The sequence below is a fragment of the Mustela nigripes genome, chromosome 1, assembly GCF_022355385.1.
Source record: "Mustela nigripes isolate SB6536 chromosome 1, MUSNIG.SB6536, whole genome shotgun sequence".
NCBI classification, from domain to species: Eukaryota; Metazoa; Chordata; class Mammalia; order Carnivora; family Mustelidae; genus Mustela; species Mustela nigripes.
This window is the reverse complement of record NC_081557.1, coordinates 44,548,616-44,569,362: the sequence shown is the minus strand read 5'-3', so window position 1 is coordinate 44,569,362 and position 20,747 is coordinate 44,548,616. Positions and strand designations below refer to the sequence as shown.

The 20,747-nt window shown below is 39.0% G+C and overlaps 2 protein-coding genes and 1 pseudogene across 2 annotated transcripts; all 3 read left to right on the top strand.

The window, feature by feature from the left end:
• Positions 1–375: 375 nt before the first annotated feature.
• LOC132011179 (olfactory receptor 56B34-like) lies at positions 376–1,341 on the top strand. The gene has a single exon (XM_059389434.1). It carries the CDS (start codon positions 376–378, stop codon positions 1,339–1,341), a length of 966 nt encoding a protein of 321 aa, XP_059245417.1.
• Positions 1,342–8,879: 7,538 nt separating this feature from the next.
• Positions 8,880–9,420, top strand: LOC132012855 (large ribosomal subunit protein uL11-like; annotated as a pseudogene).
• A 1,804-nt stretch (positions 9,421–11,224) lies between these two features.
• On the top strand, positions 11,225–12,190 carry LOC132011172 (olfactory receptor 56B34-like). Its single transcript, XM_059389420.1, has one exon. The coding sequence runs from the start codon at positions 11,225–11,227 to the stop codon at positions 12,188–12,190; it is 966 nt and encodes a 321-aa protein (XP_059245403.1).
• The last annotated feature ends 8,557 nt before the right edge of the window (positions 12,191–20,747 follow it).

Here is a 20,747-nt window from a genome sequence, read left to right as displayed (position 1 = left end):
GGTATGTGATTTGGTGAGTGCTGTGAAGTGTGTAAACCTGGTGATTCACAGACCTGTACCCCTGGGGATAAAAATATATGTTTATAAAAAATAAAAAATAAGAATAGGAAAAAAAAAAGAATGCATGGTCCAATAAAACTTTATTTATGGACAAAAAAAAAAAAAGAATATATTTTGGCTCTTCTATTGTTCTTATCCAAACTTTTCTCAGAGGTCCAAGTGGGTTGAGAATACATTATCTTAAAAAGGACTTCTTGAGTTATAAAGGATAAATCTTCTACATCTACACAAATTTTGAGCCTCAGCTGAGCTTACCATAGCCTATGCTTATTTCCCCTTAATTCACAGATAGATGCTGAGAAGACATCCCACGATATGGATACCACCTTGAGCATAAACAATAGCTCCAGTTTCCAAGTGTCTGAGTTCATCCTCATGGGGCTCCCAGGCATTCACGAGTGGCAGCACTGGCTCTCCCTGCCCCTGGCTCTGCTCTACATCTTAGCTCTTGGTGCCAACATCCTCATCTTAATCACCATCCAACATGAGCCTTCTCTGCACCAGCCCATGTACTGGCTCCTTGGTATCTTGGCTATAGTGGACATTGGCCTGGCTACCACCATCATGCCCAAGATACTGGCCATTCTATGGTTTGAGGCCAAGGCCATCAGCCTTCCTGAGTGCTTTGCTCAGATCTATGCCATCCACTCTTTTATGGGCATGGAGTCAGGCATCTTCCTCTGCATGGCTGTCGATAGATATGTAGCCATCTGCTACCCACTTTGGTACCCCTCCATAGTCACTGAGGCTTTTGTGATCAAAGCCACACTGTCCATGGTGCTCAGAAATGGCCTCTTGACCATCCCAGTGCCTGTACTGGCTGCCCAGCGACACTACTGCTCCAGGAATGAAATTGACCACTGCCTGTGCTCTAATTTGGGGGTCACCAGTCTGGCCTGTGATGACATCACGATTAACAGATTTTACCAGTTGGTGTTGGTATGGGTTATAGCGGGGAGTGACATGGGTCTGGTGTTTGCTTCCTATGCTTTGATTATTTGCTCCGTGATGAGGCTGAACTCTGCTGAAGCAACATCAAAGGCCCTGAGTACCTGCAGCTCCCATCTCATCCTCATTCTCTTTTTCTACACAGCTGCTATTGTTGTATCTGTCACCCAGCTGGCAGGAAGAAAGCTCCCTGTCATCCCTGCTCTCTTCAATGTGCTACACAATGTCATGCCCCCAGCCTTTAACCCCATGGTGTATGCCCTCCAGACCCAGGAGCTGAGAGTAGGCTTCCAGAAGGTGCTTGGTTGGGGCGACAACATGTCCAGGAAGTGAGCCAACTTTAAATGGCAGTGTTCTATAACTGGTGTTACAGAAAGAGCACAGGCTTTAGAGTGTAACAGCCCTGGGTTAAGAAAGATTGCATGTCTTCCAATTGTTAGGAATATCAATTCATATTAATTCACCTATTTGGTACAGCGTATACTAAGTGCCAGGCACTGTTCAAAACATTTCACAAATATTAACTCATATAATTGCATAATAACCCTATGAAACAAGTACAATTGTTATTTATATATTTTGCAGATGAAGTAAGAAAGTTGAGAAACTTGCCCAAGGTCAAATGGGAAGTTGCAGAGTGAGGTTAGAACACACTTCTCTCTATTAAAACTCACTACTAACTTTTAAAAAGAGAAATTAAGATGATAAAAAAAAGGAATGATATTTAACTAAAGGAAATTGTAAATCACTTCTCCATTAATAAAAGAAAATTCCATTTAAAAGTTGGCAGCAATTTTCCTGTCTAATAGAAAATACAGTACATTTTAAATGCTATAGAGTCACTCTATATAACGCTATTAGTTACCCCTCATCACACACACACACACACACACACACACACACAGCCATGTGTCTGAGAATTGGACCCAATTCTAACACTACTACTGGGAAACAGCATCAGATTTCACAGGTTAAGGGTTCAGTCCTACAACACTGCCTTTACCCTACCCTCTGCTTCAGATGCCTAGTTGTAAGGCCTAGACTGTCCAGCCTGTGCTCCTGCCCAACCAGATATAGACTGGAGATTCCAAATGATGGGAGAGCAGAACGCTAGCTGAAGACAAAGCATAAGGGGACACCCTGCAACCTTCCCCCCTCCATTCTTGGGTGAGACCTGTGTGACATTCTTCCAGGAATCTCCCAACTATCTTAATGTTAATGCCTTGCTAGAAGGGAAAAACCTCCAGTATCCTGTGAGTCTTCTTTTTTTTTTTTTTTTTTTGAGTCTTCTTTAGTATATAAAATTTCTTTCAGAAATCTCCCTTTTTCCTTACCCCCCCAACCCCATAGTATATAATCAAGCATCCCTCACAAGCCAGGCAACAGCTCTTTTTGCCCACAGGTCCTGTCCCTGTGCTTTAATAAACCACCATTTTACACCAAAGATGGCTCAAGAATTCTTTCTTGGACATTGGCTCCAGACTCCAACCCACCGAACATCACCTATAATTACAAAACCACATCACAATGACCCTTCCTTCAGTTTCAGACAGCAGTCACAAGTCCAGGTTGTGACCTGTACTTCTGACAAACTTGCTATGATCAGAGATTTCCAGGACCTCTTTCTCAAGTTCCATTAATTTGCTATGGCAGCTCACAGAACTCAGAGAAATATTTTTTGAGCTAGATTTCCAGTTTATTATAAAAAGTTATGTCAGAAATAGCCAGATGGAGGAGAAGCAGTGCAACGTATGTGTTAAGTGATGTGAACAACAAAGCAAAAAAAATAAAATAAAATTCCTTATACCTTACAGACCATTGACAAGTACTTGAGACATGTTGGGGCAGGGGTGGGGCGTGAGGGGTCAGTGACCTTCCTCCAGGAATTGATGTTATACTTTGTTAGAGGCAAAGACAACTTTGGCTTGACATTAGCCTAGATTTTCAGGATCCTGTAAGTCTTCTTTAACATATAAAAATCTCTTTGGAAACTTCCTTTCTTTCTACACCCCAGGATGTATGTTAGCAATCTTCTTCCAAGCATATAGCCCACTGATACACATCTGAAGGGTCTCATGACTAAAGATTTACTAGAACGTAGTAAATGACCTTTTCCTAACAACAGCTAGCTCCTCAAGGTCCTAGAAACCTTGCTTCCAAATTCCTTAGACTTATGCTATCCCCAACCCCTTCCCAACTTGAAAGCATATAACCAGCCACTTCTTACAACCCCAGTGCAGCTCTTTTTGTGCACATGTCCTGTCCCAATGCTTTAATAAAATCGTTTTTGCACCAAAGACATCTCAAGAATTTTTTCTTGACCATTCACTCCTGAACCCCAATGTTTCACATCATTAGGGCACAGAGCTTCTGTGCCCTCTCCAGGCACAACACTCTCCCCATATCAACATGTGTTCACTGTTGGGTCCATGGTCAAAGGAACGAGACTGATAAAAAGTGAAGGTCAAGCAAAGGTTTATTTCATGCCAAGCACTGAGAATCAGACTGACCAGCCAGGGCCATCTCTTGCAAAGAGGCGACCTCTCTCTGCCTTACAGACTAGCTTTTAATGACAAAGGCCATGTGGTTGGACCTGGCCATGCACAGGTGGCCAGTGAAATTATAACACACAGAGAAAGCTGCACAGTCATGCTAGGTCACACATAAGTGACCAGTTGAATCAATTGGATTACAATTTACCCTAGTAGATATTTGAACTAGCCTATCACCTTGGTCAGAATTGGTGCCCAAAAAGCACCCAAAGGATGGGGCCCATACTCGTTGGTAGCTAGGGAGAGAGTTTGCGCCCCCATTGATTGGATACCTCCACCTGGCCTGACCCATCCTTGTATTTGGGCTTTGTTACCTGGGACTGGTTTCGGGGACTTGGGGGGAGGGGGAGACAGGGACAGTTTAAGTTTTACTGTATAAACAACAAAGTCATTCAAAGTCATTGCTTAACCGGATGGAATCACTCTGGCTGAATAGGCCCTTACATTCACCAGCTGGGAAGAGATCTGAACCCAGGGATTTTTTGTGGGGATTCCATTACACAGTCATAACTGACTAAGTCATTGGCCATTTGCTGACTCAGCCTCCAGTTCCCACCACCCCCACCCCACCCTTCCCCAGATGTGGGCCCACCCTCAGATTACAGAAGGACATCCCAAAAGTCACCTCATTAACATAACAAAAGCAACCTTTAGCTCCCTTACCACAGGAAATTCTAAGGGTTTTAGGGGCCTTGAGCTGGGAACAATGGATGAAGACCAAATACACAGGAAAAACTCCTTTGGTCACCTGAGTGACCAAAATATATATCCCTTAGAAATCACAGAATGAGAGACCAGGACTGAGAAACTGAGGCCATTAAAATTCAAAAAATTATCTTTCTTTTAACAGAATGAGTTAGATAGCAGTTCTATGTTATATCTATAGACAAGGCAGAATTGGGCCATGTGCTTTTCACCTGTTTTTAACAATGATCTTTGTAGAGGCTGCTTTTAGGTAAACAGGGTTGAGCAAAAGAGAAAGGTCCCACAGTGACTACTTGGCTAAATACAGACAGTCCCACCAAGCCACCGACCTCAAAATATCCATAGACCCTAACTGAACAATGAGCTATTTACAATCAAGCACAGTTACCAAAAAGGGGAGAATTCCACACATTGCCATACCAACTTATTTTAACCCCTTTTTAAAAAACCCCCATCCACCATGAGAGACTATGGACTCTAAAAAACAATCTGTGGGGTTTGAAGTGGCGGGGGGGGGGGGGGGGGTTGGGGTACGAGGTGGTGGGTAATATAGAGGGCACGGATTGCATGGAGCACTGGGTGTGGTGAAAAAATAATGAATACTGTTATGCTAAAAATAAATAAAAAATAAATTTTAAAAAAATAAAATAAAAGTAAAAAGCCCCCATCCACCACATCCTTGCAGACAGTCCTCTGCTATCCTGTCCACATCTCCTTTGCTGTGTAGTCAATAAACTTCTATCTCCATTGTTCTGCCTCAGCTGAATTCTTTAACCACCTTGCCACTGGCCTCCTCCCAATCATCACCCAACATACAAACTAATATAATATTATATGTCAATTATACTTCAATTAAGAAGTTTTTCAAATTACTCTAATTTGAGTGGGCCATCTGTTCCCTATTAGTACTCTATCTACTGCAACGCTCATTCAATTAGGCAATATGGAAGTCATTAGCAAAACCAGTTTCAATATAACAGTAGGATAGGATTCTTAGTTATAAGTATAAAGGTGAGGAATTGAGAGCAATATACAAAGATGACTCTTACAAGAGACTGAGTCAGGGAAAGATAGATGCTGGGGATACAGGGTATGACTGAGAAGTGCCATGGAAAAACCCAGGCAGAAGTGTGTACAGAAGAGATATTCTGTGGAGTCCTTGGAATCAGTCCTTGGAATCCTCAAACATTGAGGTAGAAGATTCAGGAGAGTGGAAGACTGTGGACACAGGGTACGGAGGATACAGTCCCTTCTGTTATATCACTTGGTTTGATACATTACAAAACAATTGGAGGATAACCAGATTTCACCTTTGCCTTTGTGCAATCCAAACACAGAAAACTGCATCAAGCTGGGCGTGAGCATCCTAGGATATAACACACACACACACACACACACACTCCTAACACCCACCAGATTCCTACCCTCAATCACAACTTTCTGAGTTCAGACAAAGCTCTTTTTACCACTTCACCATAAGCTCATAAGCTACAGCCCTTCCACCCACTTTCACAGTCGAATTTCATGTCCTTCTCAAAGTAAAGTATTGTCTTCATTACAGTATTTGTATTTCCTTAACCATTTAACATGTGTCAAAATCTGCTAGGTTTATCCTAGTTCTCTATCTTTTTCATGTGTCACTGGTAACATTTCTGAGTATTACATTCCTAATTCCATTTTCCTCATAAATCCTGTGGCTTCTCATGTGGAGTTTTGCATAGCACAGTGATTTTGAAGAACTCCTGCATTCCATTACATCAGAACTGACTACTTGCTAGAGTGAGTGGGGAGGAAACCAAGTTTAGACAAAAAGGGCCAACACACTTTCTTCTGACAGTTCAACCTAGCAGAGCTGTCCACCTCCTGGGCCCATGTCCTTGGACTAGGTTTGTTCCCAGAGCAGCCAAGACAGGCCTCCAAGTCACTGGGGAACCTCTTGTTGGAGTGAGACATCTGCTCCAGGGGCAGCCAGATGGCAATGAGGAGTGCCATGGGGTGAGCCCAGGTTGGGGTGGGTGTCAAACTAAAACCAGGTGATTTCAGACCTGTGATTCACATCCAAAACCCCAGGAGTGGTAGGAAAGGGACACATCTGCTCTGAGCAACAAAAGGCCCAGCATAAGCAGCAGCAGCCAGGAGAAGGGAAGTAGCCCAGAAGGACGAACCAGCCTGGGAGGCATCTTCTTACTCCTGCAGTAGTAAGTAAATCAGCCACTATCATGGACTCTGGGAGGGGAATCAGTGGAGACAGTTCTCCTCTCAGGATTCTGTCCCTGTCTATGAATCTGGCTCACTGTCCTTGGATTTCTCAACTTGCCTTTCTTTACCTTCCAACAGTCTCTTCATCTGGGCAGAGGTTAAGAGCTCTAATCTGGGAATTTGTGGCTGAGTTCTGACATGGCTATATTGCAGACAGTGGGGCTCTCCAGCCAGGGGAATGTGCAAAGAAAACCCCTTGGTTGCCACAGTGTCAGGCACACAGGAGCTGCTCAGTAAAGCTTTGGTGAGTAAACGACCAAGCTAAGTGATTCTTGAATGATAAATTATAAGGCAAAGATCCCCAAAATTAAAGGATATTATGAATCATGACTCTCAGTTCTTCAATGATCTGGAACTATTGCAGTATATAAAACACATTCTTAATTGGTTTTATTTGTAAAACATAAAAGCCAACACCATTCTCAATGTAGAATATTTTATTAAATCAACCAATGGGGGAAAAATGAGATTGGCTGGTAGCACTGTTTTATGTTGTTCTGATTAAAACAAAGCAGAAAAACATAAATGAGAGCTATATTTGGAAAAGAGAGCTCCAAATTATCACATTTATAACACTAGTGAGGTCTTACTAGAAAATCAAAGAGGAAAAAAATGAAGAAGGATTTATAGTGAGCAATAAAATAGTGAAGTTAATCCAAAGCAAAATAGATATCAGCAAGTTTCAAATGTACTAGCAACAATTAATTAGAAAATAAACTCTAGAGGGGCACCTCAGTGGTGCAATCAGTTGCATGTCCAACTTTTGATTTCAGGTAAGGTCATGATCTCAATAAATAAAATTTTTTAAAAAAGAAAGAAAAGAAACTCTAGGGGAAAAATCCACTAATAAAACTTCAAATATGGAGGGAAGACAGTTTGGGGTTTTTTGTTTTGTTTTTTAATTTTGAAGTGTTGGGATGCCTAGGTGGCTCAGTTGATTAAGCATCTGCCTTCAACTCAGGTCCTGATCTTAGGGTCCTGGGATCAAGTCCTACATTAGGCTCCTTGCTCAGCAGGAAGTCTGCTTCTCCCTCTGCTTGTGCTCTTTCTCTCTCTCTGACAAATAAATAAAATCTTTAACAAATAATTAAGTAAATAAAGTTTGAAATGTTGAGACATTAAATAATAGCTTTTAGTGATAAATGTATATTAAATTTAAGTAAAGACAAATCAGGGATGCCTAAGTGGCTCAGTCAGTTAAGCATCTGCCTTTGGCTCAGGTCATGATCCCAGGGTTCTGGGATCAAGTCCCTCATCAGGCTCCTTGTTTACCAGGGAGACTGCTTCTCTCTCTGACTCTGCCTGCCACTCTGCCTACTTGTGTTCTCCCTCTCTCTCTGACAAATAAATAAATAAAAGCTTAAAAAAAATCAAATTGCTGAATAAAAGAAAAAAAACTTTAATTAAAAATAGAACTACTATAGGATCTATCAATTCCACTTTGGGTGGAACTGATTGCGCCACTGAGGTGCCCCTCTAGAGTTTATTTTCTAATTAATTGTTGCTAGTACATTTGAAACTTGCTGATATCTATTTTGCTTTGGATTGACTTCACTATCTTATTGTTCACTATAAATCCTTCTTCATTTTTTTCTCTTTGATTTTCTAGTAAGACCTCACTAGTGTTATAAATATAATTTGGAGCTCTCTTTTCCAAATATAGCTCTCATTTATGTTTTTCTGCTTTGTTTTAATCAGAACAACATAAAACAGTGCTACCAGCCAATCTCATTTTTCCTCCATTGGTTGATTTAATAAAATATTCTTCATTGAGAATGGTGCTGGCTTTTGTGTTTTACAAATACTTCATTTTACAAATACTTCGGGTATTTATCCAGGAAAATAAAAACACTGATTCAAAAAATATATACATATATACTCCATGTTTATTTCAGCATTATTTACAATAGCCAAGATATAGAATGTGTTAATGTTCATAAATTAGTTTTCATATTTTATAGGATCAAAATTAAATTGGGGTGTTTTTTTTTTAACCAACAAAAGAATTTACAGTGTTGCTAGCAGGCTAAATGTAAGAGTTTTAAAATTTTAAATGTAAAATATTGAGTGAATAAAAGATCTATATATGTCAAATTGATGTGGGGAACAAAGACAAAAGAAAAAAATTGAATTCCCTATAACTTACAGCCCATTGACAAGTCCTTAAGACAGGCAGAGTGACCTTTGTCTAGGAACTCAACTGCCTTGATGTTAACACATTGCCAAGGGCAAAAGACAATCTTACCTTAACATCATCCCAACCTCCAGGATCCTGTAAGTCTACTATTACATATAAAAATTCCTTTGAACTTTGGACTTTTGGCTCAGAGTAGGCAGAGGTACAATTGACTTCAGTCATCCTGAATCCTGGTTTATCAGACACCAGCCGCCTCAACCATGCCACCCACATTCAACCCCAATGAGATCAAACTTATATTTCTGATGTGCACCAGTGGCGAAGTTGATGCCACATCTCTCTGGCCCTGAAGATCAACCTCCTGGGTCTGTCTTCAAAAAGCGTTGGTGATGACATCCCTCCTAGTGACTGGAAGGGTCTGAGGATGACAGTAAAACTGACCATTCAGAATAGACACGCCCAGATTGAAGCAGTACCTTCTGCCTCTGTCCTAATTATCAAAGCCCTCAAGGAATCATCAAGAGATAGAATGAAGGAGAAAAACAGTAAGCACAGTGGAAATACCACTTTTGATGAGATTGTCAGTATTGCCTGGCAGATAGGGCACTGATTTTTAGCCAGAGAATTCTCTGGAACCATTAAAGAGATCCTGGGGACTGCCCAGTCTATGTGCTGCCATGTTGATGGCCATGACCATCATGACATCCTAGATGGCATCAGAGTGGTGCAGTGGAATGCCTGGCTAGTGAAAAACTATAAAGGAAAATATTTTAATAAAGGATCATTTGACAACCAGAAAAAAAATTCCTTTGGAAATTTCTCCTGTCCTTCAAGATACATGTTGGCAATCATCCTCCAAGCATATGGCCCACTGATATACATCTGAAGGGTCCCATAACTAAGATTTTATTAGACAGTAATAAATCACCTTTTCCTAACAATAGCTAGCCCCTCAAGGTCCTAGAAACCTCACTTCTAAAATTCAGAGACTTACACTATCCCTCATCCCCCTCCCAACTTGAAAGTATATAATCTGCCACCCCTCACAACTCCAGTGCAGCTCTTCCTGCCCATAGGTCCTGTCCCTGTGCTTTAATAAAACAACACTTTTGCACCAAAGATGTCTCAGAAATCCTTTCTTGACAATTCACTCCAAACCCCAGCATTTCCACCTCAAAATCTCTTATAAATCTAGAGAAGTTTTGCTCACTATGGTAGTACCACAATGCACAGATAGAAAAGTGAAACAGAAAAAATATAAAAACTTACTGCAAACAAAAGGAGGAGTTAGCAGTCGATGGGAAAAGAAACTAAAAGAACTGTTTTGCTATTTGAAGAAAAATAAAACAATATAAATATATTCCTCCCATTATAGATCAAAATCTATTCAAGATAAATGAGTTACATTTTTGTAATGAACCATTAAAAACAGGAAAAAAGAGCAATGAGAATAATAATCAAAATTCTGAAGATGATTTTCTTATTCACTCAAGATTTACTGCCCATTTTCCCTTGCTGTTAAAATAACTTTAAAATGTCTACTGCCAAGCAAGATTTGAATAAAAATAAAGACCTCACAAATGGGGAGGTACTGTTACAAAAAGTTATGGCAAACACTGATTTCACTTAAGTATAATTATCTAAATATTTAAATGTCAAAATATATACAGAAATTATGAAAATTAAATCTAGTATATGTTAAAATTCATTTAAGGAAATACATGGTATTATCCACTTTTTAAAATAATGCTCTTGAAAAAGTTCTACTAAAATCTGGAAGTGCTAGGAAAGTTGTTACTAATTTAATCATCTTATGTATCTTGTATTTAAAAATCAATAAATTGAAAAATTAGGTTTTAATATGTTTTCAATTTAACTTTTATAATCAAAAAGGGAAAAGGGGTTATACATTAAAAGAACCATTTTTACTAAGCCATCAGGAATAGTTTAACAAAATTTGCATAGTAGCTAAATACAGAATACTAGGATTTTTAGTTCCAGTGCATTTATCATTTAAAACTATAGCCTCAAATAAATCACTTAACTTCTGTGAACTTCAATTTCCTCAAATTTGAAAAAGTCCTCTTTCAAAAGATTTTTTTTTAAACATCTAAACCCTATTCAAAACAAAACCGTTATGATAATTCCTGGTTTGATTTCTTGTTCTTCCTTGGAGGACCTCCAAGAAGGGCTGTATCTATTCTGTCCTTAGTTTAACTCCTGAGAAATCAAAATATTCATGACTTTGTCTCCCGCTTTGTCTATACCCTCTTGCTCAAGGTAGAAAAATGCCACTGATTGACATAAGCCTGTAAATGATTCCCCTCTGACTTTGCTTCTTCTGTATCTTCCTCTTAGGGCTCATGTTGGCCATCTCTGTTACTCTCTTCTGAATATTTTCCACAGACAAGGGACATGGTGTATTATTATCTTGACGAAAGGGACTATGAGTGAATCTTAAATCTTTAAATTAAATCTGAATCTCAGCTGGACACTTAACCAAGCTTCCTTTTTGTTTCCCTGGATCTACAGGCAGACACTACCAATTCAGATTCCACAAGATATGGATATCTCCCAGAACGCACCCAACAGCTCAAGATTTCAAGTGTCTAACTTCATTCTGATGGGGCTCCCAGGCATTCACGAATGGCAGCACTGGCTCTCTCTGCCACTGGCTCTGATATACTTCTTAGCTCTTGGTGCCAACACTCTCATTGTGATCACTGTTCACCATGAGCATAACCTGCATCAGCCCATGTATCAGTTCCTTAGTATCCTGGCTATAGTGGACACTGGCTTGGCTACTACCATCATGCCCAAGATTCTGGCCATCTTCTGGTTTGATGTCAAGGCCATTAGCCTCCCTGAGTGCTTTACTCAAATTTATGCTGTTCACTGTTTTATTAGCATGGAGTCAGGCATCTTCCTCTGCATGGCTGTGGATAGATATGTAGCCATCTGCCACCCACTTCAGTACTCCTCCATAGTTACTGAAGCTTTTGTGGTAAAAGCCACAGTGTTCATGGTGCTTAGGAATGTGCTGTTGACCATCCCAGTGCCTATACTGGCTGCCCAGAGACACTACTGCTCCAGGAATGAAATTGAGCACTGCATGTGCTCCAACCCAGGGGTCACTGGTTTGGCCTGTGATGATATTACCATTAATAGGTTTTATCAGTTGGCTTTGGCATGGGTCCTTGGTGGAAGTGACATGGTTCTAGTCTTTATTTCCTATGTTCTGATCTTTCGCTCTGTGCTGAGGCTGAACTCCACTGAGGCAATAGTCAAGGCTCTGAGCACCTGCAGTTCTCATCTCATCCTAATCCTCTTCTTCTACACAACCATTGTCGTAGTGTCTATAGCCCATCTGGCAGGAAAAGCAGTTCCCATCTTCCCTGTTCTTCTAAATGTGCTCAACATTGTCATCCCTCCAGCTCTCAACCCCATGGTATATGCTCTTAGGGCCCAGGAACTCAGAGTAGGCTTCCAGAGGGTGTTTGGGTTAGATAAGAATGTGTCCCAAAAATGACACAATCTTGAAGAATGTGATATGTCATATTACAAAAGAGCACAGGTTTTGAAAACCAACAGACCCAAGTTGCAGTCCAATTTCCCTCTCTCATTAGGAAATATCATTTTTTAGCTAACACGTGAACAAAAATTCAAACTGTCTAGAAATAAAAATGTTGCAAACAAAATAAATATGAGAGGTAGTTCCTGACTAAGTGGAACTATACACATCGTTTTTAAGGGAAGCAATTTACATTTAAAAGTTACAGTCATGGAAATAACTCAAACATGCATCAGCTGATGAATGAACAAATAAAATGAAGTATATCCATATTTTGGAATATTATCCCAACAATAAAAAGGAATGAAGTTAAAAACAAAACAAAACAAAAAAGGAATGAAGTACTGACACATGCTACAATGTGAATGAACCTTTAAAACATTATGTTAATTGAAAGAAGCCAGACTTAAGAGATCATATATTGTATAATTTTATTTATAGGAATCGTGTGTAATAGGCAAATCCATAGAGACAGAAAGTAGATTAATGTTTGTCAGAGGCTGGGGATGTTGAGTGTGGAGGAATGGCGATGACTACTAAAGGATAACATTTATTTTGTGGGGATGAAAGTGTTCTGGAATTACGTAATTGTGATAGTTGCACATTTCTATGAATATACTAAAAACCACTGAATTGTATACTTCAAAAGAGTAAAGTATACTATTTTGTATACTCAAAAGAGTAAAACAGTAGTATGTACAATAAGTTTCTGTTTTTTTAATGTTGCCAGATGTTTGTCTAACACTAAAGGCAGCAGATTTTCCTTCTTCTAGAAATCACTACAATAAAAATTAATTGTATATGGAAGAATGTAACATAAACTATTTTGTGATTTCACAAAGCTTGATCTCTCTCACTATATATGGAGAAGCCAAAGAAGCTTTCTGGAAGAAAAGTAATGAGATTACCTGACTCCATAACCTTTCATTTTGGATTTTAATATAATGTGATTTTTCCCAAAGAGTGGATGATGATCCCAACAGATTCTAGATCTTCTCTGCATCAAAGATCATATAAAATACCATAAAGAGAAATCTCACCAGAAGAGAAGAGAGTGAAAAAGAAAGAGAGATAAAGAGAGAGTACTGGGAGGAAGTAAAACCAATGTCCTAGGACCAGTGTCAAAATCCAGATGGATAAGGGATAGTTGCCAGTTTCAGCAAATGTCAGTTGTTTTATTTTCAGATAAATAGCAAATAATTTTTTAGTAAAAGTATGTGTCATGCAATATTTGGTATCTATTCATATTTTAAAAAATTAGTCATTGTTTATTTGAAATTCAAACTTAACTTGGTGACCTATATTTTATCTGGAATCCCTACAGGTAGTAGTATGCTCACAGGTCCCCACATGGCTGAGGGTGGGACTCTCTCTGACTTAGTCTTTCCAACTCTGTGGGAAGAGTATTTGTCATAAGACTAAGCATGTAAGTGCTAGCTAAAGGGTTGTCAATTTGGGAGTCTGAGTATGGAGAATGCTTGGCCAAACATAATACTGAGGAAATGTGTTCATCTTACCACAAAGGAATTTTTAGACAGTACAAAATGGTTTGGAGAGGTCATAAATCTTCTTCTATAAAATTAGAAATAATTATCAGAAATACTCATATCATGGTTCTGAACACCAACGACAAACTGAGAGACAAAATTTATTGAACAGTAGCTGAATGTCAGCTAGAAGGGACATGATTCTGTTGCTCTTGCCTGGGGTGGCTCCCGTCTAACTTCCTCCAAAGCCAGCTTGGTCAGTATGACAGTTTCACCAGAGGAAGACTGGGCATAAAATCAATAGCTTCGGGTTGCTGGGGGGAGGGGGTTTGGGAGAAGGGGGTGGGATTATGGACATTGGGGAGGCTATGTGCTTTGGTGAGTGCTGTGAAGTGTGTAAACCTGGTGATTCACAGACCTGTACCCCTGGGGATAAAAATATATGTTTATAAAAAATAAAAGACCTGTACCCCTGGGGATAAAAATATATGTTTATCAAAAAAAAAAATCTATAAAACATTTATATGGATCACAAATAAAACTAGAAAAATATATACTCAGAAAAAAAAAAATCAATAGCTTCACTACTGGAAGGGGCTGACTTGATTTGGAATGAAGAGTGGAAAACTCATATCCAGTGTTGAATGGGGAAACCCTGCAGTCATCCTAGCCAGAGGATGATGTTCTGGTTGGATTTAGCCCCAGACTGGGAGACTGGCCAAAGGTGAGAGAAATTTAGAGGGTTTAATAAGCTCTTCACACATGTCCAGCTGACTGGAAGTTTATACAGACATTTAAGGGAAAACAAGGAGAACCCAAACTCTCCACACATCCTAACCTGTCCAGAAGCTGAGTACACATGAGAAGACACTTAAAAAAAAACAAAGGAAAATTAAAGCAGGGGCAGACCTGAAAACCACCTGAACTTTGGATGTGCTTCCCAAGCTGAACACAGATCCACAGCAGAAGAGACAACTCTTACTAGCTCAAGGTATTTAGACACAAACTCTGGTAAATCACTGGTAGCCCACTAAGCTACGCAGACACAGGGAAACCCATTAAATTCCAGACTTAACAGTAAAATGTTAAGTTTAAAAATATCTGAGGAGAGAAGTCAGGTGAAAGCTTTGAGAGAGATGCCAGGAAAAGCCACTCAAAACAAAATAGCAACAACACTTACGTGGGGTTTGGGAGAATCAGAAAAGATATTTAAAATGCCTAGTTTTAAAAAGTTGTTTTTTAAGCAGGAGACATGTAGAGAAAGAAGAAAGTATGACCTATGGGGGTGGGGGGAGGCAGCAGTCATCAAAACTCTCAGCAGACCTAGATACTGTGTTTCTCGAAAACAGGATTCAGAGCAGCCATTATAAACATGTTCAAACAATAAAATGGAACCACACTTAAAGAATTAGAGAAAAATATGAGGACAGTGACTGTACAAACAGAGAATCTCAATAAAGAGATAGAAACTATACATATTAATCAAATGGAATTTCTGGAGTTGAAAAGTATGATAACTGGGATGGAAGGAACAACTCATTAACAGGCTCAACAGCAGATCTGAGAGGGCAGGAAAGAAAAACAAAACAAAACAAATAAACCCAGTGAACTTGAAAATAAATCAAAGGAAAGTATACAATCTGAAGTACAAAGAGAGAAAATAATGATTTAAAAAAAATGAACAGAGACTCAGAGCCCTGTAATACAACAAATATACCAACATAGACAAAATGCAATTCTCAGAAGGAGAAGAGAAAGCAAGGATGGGGCAGAAAAATGTATTAAAGAAATATAGGTAGGAACAATTTATGAAAAAACAATAATCTACATATCAAAGAACATCAGAGTCCCAATTATGGTAAAAACAAAGAGACCTATATCTCTTTAATCTACACACATAAGAGTCAGCCTACTAAAGACAAAGAGAAAAATTTTGAAACCAGCAAGAGAAAAATAACTCATCACAAGCAAACACACATTACAAATGATAACTCCTAGAGGCTAGAAGAGAATAACATGACATATCTCAAGTTCTGACCATTCTTGGTATAAACCAAGAATTCTATATCCAGCAAAATTAGCCCTCAAAACATAAAGGCAAATAATTTTTTCATAGACAGAAAAAAAAAAAAGGCTGATAAAATTCATTGCCAGCAGACTTGCCTTATAGGAAATACTAAAGAAAATCACAGAGGAAAGTAAGTAACACCAAACAGTATGTTGAATCCATAGGAAGAAATGGAGAAAATAAGAACGTTAAATATGTAGGTAAATATAATGACTGTATAAAATATATTTTATTTTTTTCTCTCAAAAGTTTTTTAAAAGATAAGACTATAAGAGCAATAACAACAACACTCTGTTGGTGGGTTTGTAACACATACAGATACAATATTTATGCAATAGTGATAACAAAGGAGGAAGTAATGTAGATATATTAAAACAAAGTTCTTATATTTTATCAGAATCAAGTTTTTATTCATGTAAATTATGATAAAAAAGAGTATAAAGATATAAAGTGGGGGCGGGGGGACAAGATGGCAGGGAATTAGGAGGAGGCACCTTTTCAACCTATACCCTAAAGTGAGCTGAGTATCTACCAAAGAACTCCATTCACCCATGAAATCAGCCTGAGATCAGAATTATACACGTCTGGATCTCTACAGGGGCAGAAGACGTCAGTGGGCAGGTAAAGCAGAGTGGGAACAGTGACTGATATCAGAAGATAAACAAAAGGGGGAGGGAGCCACCGGAGGTGACCGGTTGGAAAGTAATATCCCTAACACAAGGGAGAGTGCCCTGCGTCTGGGGACCAGCATTAATTTGGAGACTGGTTGAAAGCACTCCAAAGAGCAAAGGAATGTGGGGGGGGGGGGCAATATTGTGGGAATCAACCAAGAATACTTTATCCAGCAAGACTGATGTTCAAAATGGATGGAGAGATAAAGAATTTCCAAGACCAGCAAGGCTTAAAAGACTATGCAACCACCAAGCCGGCACTGCAGGAAATATTAAGGGGGTTCTATAAAAAAGGGAAAATCCTAAGAATAGCATTGAACAGAAATATAGAGACAATCTACAGAAAGAAAGACTTCAGAGGTAACACGATGTCAATAAAAACGTATCTATCAATAATCACTCTCAATGTGAATGGCCTAAATGTGCCCATAAAATGGCAAGGGTTGCAGATTGGATAAAACAACAGGACCCATCCATATGTTATCTACAAGAGAACCACTTGGAACCTAAAGATACACCCAGACTGAAAGTGAAGGAATGGAGAAGCATTTATCATGCCAATGGGCCCCAAAAGAAGACTGGGGTAGCAATTCTCATATCAGATAAATTAGATCTTAAACTAAAGACTGAAGTCAGAGATACAGAAGGACACTATATAATCTTTAAAGGGACTATCCACCAAGATGATCTAACATTGTAAATATCTATGCCCCCAATATGGGAGCAGCCAATTATATAAGAAAACTGTTAATCAAAACAAAGAGTTGGGGCGCCTGGGTGGCTCAGTGGGCTAAAGCCTCTGCTTTCGGATCAGGTCATGATCCCAGGGTCCTGGGATCGAGCCCCGCATCGGGCTCTCTGCTCCGCGAGAAGCCTGCTTCCTCCTCTCTCTGCCTGCCTCTCTGCTTACCTGTGATTTCTCTCTGTCAAATAAATAAATAAAATCTTTAAAAAAAAAAACAAAAACAAAGAGTCATATTGATATGAATACACTAATCATAGGAGATCTTAACATGCCTCTCTCAGAAATAGACATCATCGAAGCAGAAAATCAATAAAGAAACAAGAGCATTGAATGACACATTGGACCAGATGGGCCTCATAGATGTATACAGAACATTCCACCCTAAAACAACAGAATACTCATTCTTCTCAAGTGCACATGGAACCTTCTCCAGAATAGACCACATATGGGGTCACAAATCAGGACTCAACCGATACCAAAAGACTGAGATTATTCCCTGCATATTCTCAGATCACAATTCTTTGAAACAGTAGCTCAATCACAAAGAAAAGTTCAGAAGGAACTCAAACACCTGGAAGCTAAAGATCACCTTGGTTAAGAATGCTTGGATCAACCAGGAGATCAAAGAAGAACTGAAACAATTCATGGAAACCAATGACAATGAAGACACTTCGATCCAAAACCTATGGGATACAGCAAAGGCGGTCCTAAGGGGGAAATACATAGCCATCCAAGCCTCCCTCAAAAAAATTGAAAAATCCAAAACACAGCAGCTGTCTCTACACCTTAAATAACTGGAGAATAAACAAGAAATCAAACCAACTCCACACATAAGAAGGGAAATCATCAAGATTAGAGCTGAGATCAATGAGGTAGAAACCAGAGATACAGTAGAACGTATCAATGAAACTAGAAGCTGGTTTTTTGAAAGAATCAATATGATCGATAACCATTGGCCACACTAATCCAAAAGAAAAGAAAGAAAGCCCAAATTCATAAAATTATGAATGAAAAGGGAGAGATCACAGCGAACACAAAGGAAGTAGAAACAATCACCAGAAGTTATTATCAACAGTTATATGCCAATAAGCTTAGCAACCTAGATGAAATGGATGCATTCCTAGAAAACTATAAACTACCAAAATTGAACCAGGAAGAAATCAACAACCTGAACAGATCGATATCTAATAATGAGATTGAAGCAGTGATCAAAAACCTCCCAAAAAACAAGAGCCCAGGACCTGACGGATTCCCTGGGGAATTCTACCAAACTTTCAAAGAAGAAATAACACCTATTCTCCTGAAGCTGTTTCAAAAAATTGAAGTGGGGAGGGTATGTGTTTTGGTGAGTGCTGTGAAGTGTGTAAACCTGGTGATTCACAGACCTGTACCCCTGGGGATAAAAATATATGTTTATAAAAAATAAAAAATTATATTAAAAAAAAAAAACCTAAAAAAAAAAAATTGAAGCAGAAGGAAAACTTCCAGACTCTTTCTATGAAGCCAGCATTATCCTGATCCCCAAACCAGGCAAAGGCCCTACCAAAAAGGAGAAGTTTAGACCAATATCACTGATGAATATGGATGCTAAGATTCTCAACAAGATCCTAGCCAACAGGATCCAACAACACATTAAAAAGATTATCCACCATGATGAGGTGGGATTCATCCCTGGGCTACAAGAATGGTTCAACATTCGCAAATCAATCAATGTGATACAATAAATTAATATAAGAAGAGAGAAGAACCACATGGTCCTCTCAATTGATGCAAAAAAAGCATTTGACAAAATCCAGCATCCATTCCTGATTAAAACGCTTCAAAGTATAGGGAAAGAGGGAACATTCCTGAACCTCATCAAATCTATCTATGAAATACCCAAAGCAAATATCATCCTCAATGGGAAAAGCTTGCAGCCTTCCTGTTGAGATCAGGAACACGACAAGGATGCCCACTTTCACCACTCTTGTTCAACATAGTATTAGAAGTCCTAGCAACAGCAATCAGACAACAAAGAGAAATAAAAGGTATCCAAATTGGCAATGAAGAAGTCAAACCCTCTCTCTTTGCAGATGACATGATTCTTTATATGGAAAACCCAAAAGACTCCACCCCCAAACTACTAGAACTCATACAGCAATTCAGCAACGTAGGAGGATACAAAGTCAATGTGCAGAAGTCAGTGGCTTTCTTATACACTAACAATGAAAATACAGAAAGGAAAATTAGAGAATCGATTCCATTTACTATAGCACCAAGAACCATAAGATACCTGGGAATAAACCTAACCAAAGAGGTAAAGGATCTGTACTCAAGGAATTACAGAACACTCATGAAAGAAATTGAAGAAGACACAAAAAGATGGAAGACTATTCCATGCTCTTGGTGAGAAGAATAAACATTGTTAAAATGTCTCTACTGTCTAGAGCAATCTATACTTTTAATGCCATTCCGATCAAAATTCCACCAGTATTCTTCAAAGAGCTGGAGCAAATAATCCAAAAATTTGTATGGAAACAGAAGAGACCCCGAATTGCTAAGGAAATGTTGAAAAACAAAAATAAAGCTGGGGACATCACGTTACCTGATTTCAAGCTTTATTACAAAGCTGTGATCACCAAGACAGCATGCCACTGGCATAAAAACAGACACATAGACCAGTGGAACAGAGTAGAGAGCCCAGATATGGACACTCAACTCTATGGTCAATTAATCTTCGACAAAACAGGAAAAAATATACAGTGGGAATAAGAAAGTCTCTTCAATAAATGGTGCTGGGAAAACTGGACAGCTATATGTAGAAGAATGAAACTCGACCATTCTCTTACACCATACACAGAGATCAACTCAAAATATATGAAAGATCTCAACGTGAGACAGGAATCCATCAGAATCCTAGAAGAGAACATAGGCAGTAATCTCTCTGATATCAGCCACAGCAACTTCTTTCAAGATATGTCTCCAAAAGCAAAGGAAACAAAAGCAAAAATAAACTTTTGGGACTTCATCAAAATCAAAAGCTTTTGCAAAGCAAAGGAAACAGTCAAAAAAACAAAGAGGCAACCCACGGAATGGGCGAAGATATTTGCAAATGACAGTACAGACAAAAGGTTGATATCCAGGATCTATAATGAACTCCTCAAACTCAACCCACACGAAACAGGCAAACATATCAAAAAATGGGAAGAAGATATGAACAGACACTTCTCCAATCAAGATATACAAATGGCTATCAAACACATGAAAAAATGTTCATCATCATTAGCCCTCAGGGAGATTCAAATTAAAACCACATTGAGATATCACCTTACACCAGTTAGAATGGCCAAAATTAACAAAACAGGAAACAACATGTGTTGGAGAGGATGTGGAGAAAGGGGAACCCTCTGACACTGTTAGTGGGAATGCAGGTTGGTGCAGCCAATTTGGAGAACAGTGTGGAGATTCCTCAAGAAATAGAACTTCCCTATGACCCTGCAATTGCACTACTGGGTATTTACCCCAAAGATACAGATGTCTTGAAAAAAAGGGCCATCTGTAACCT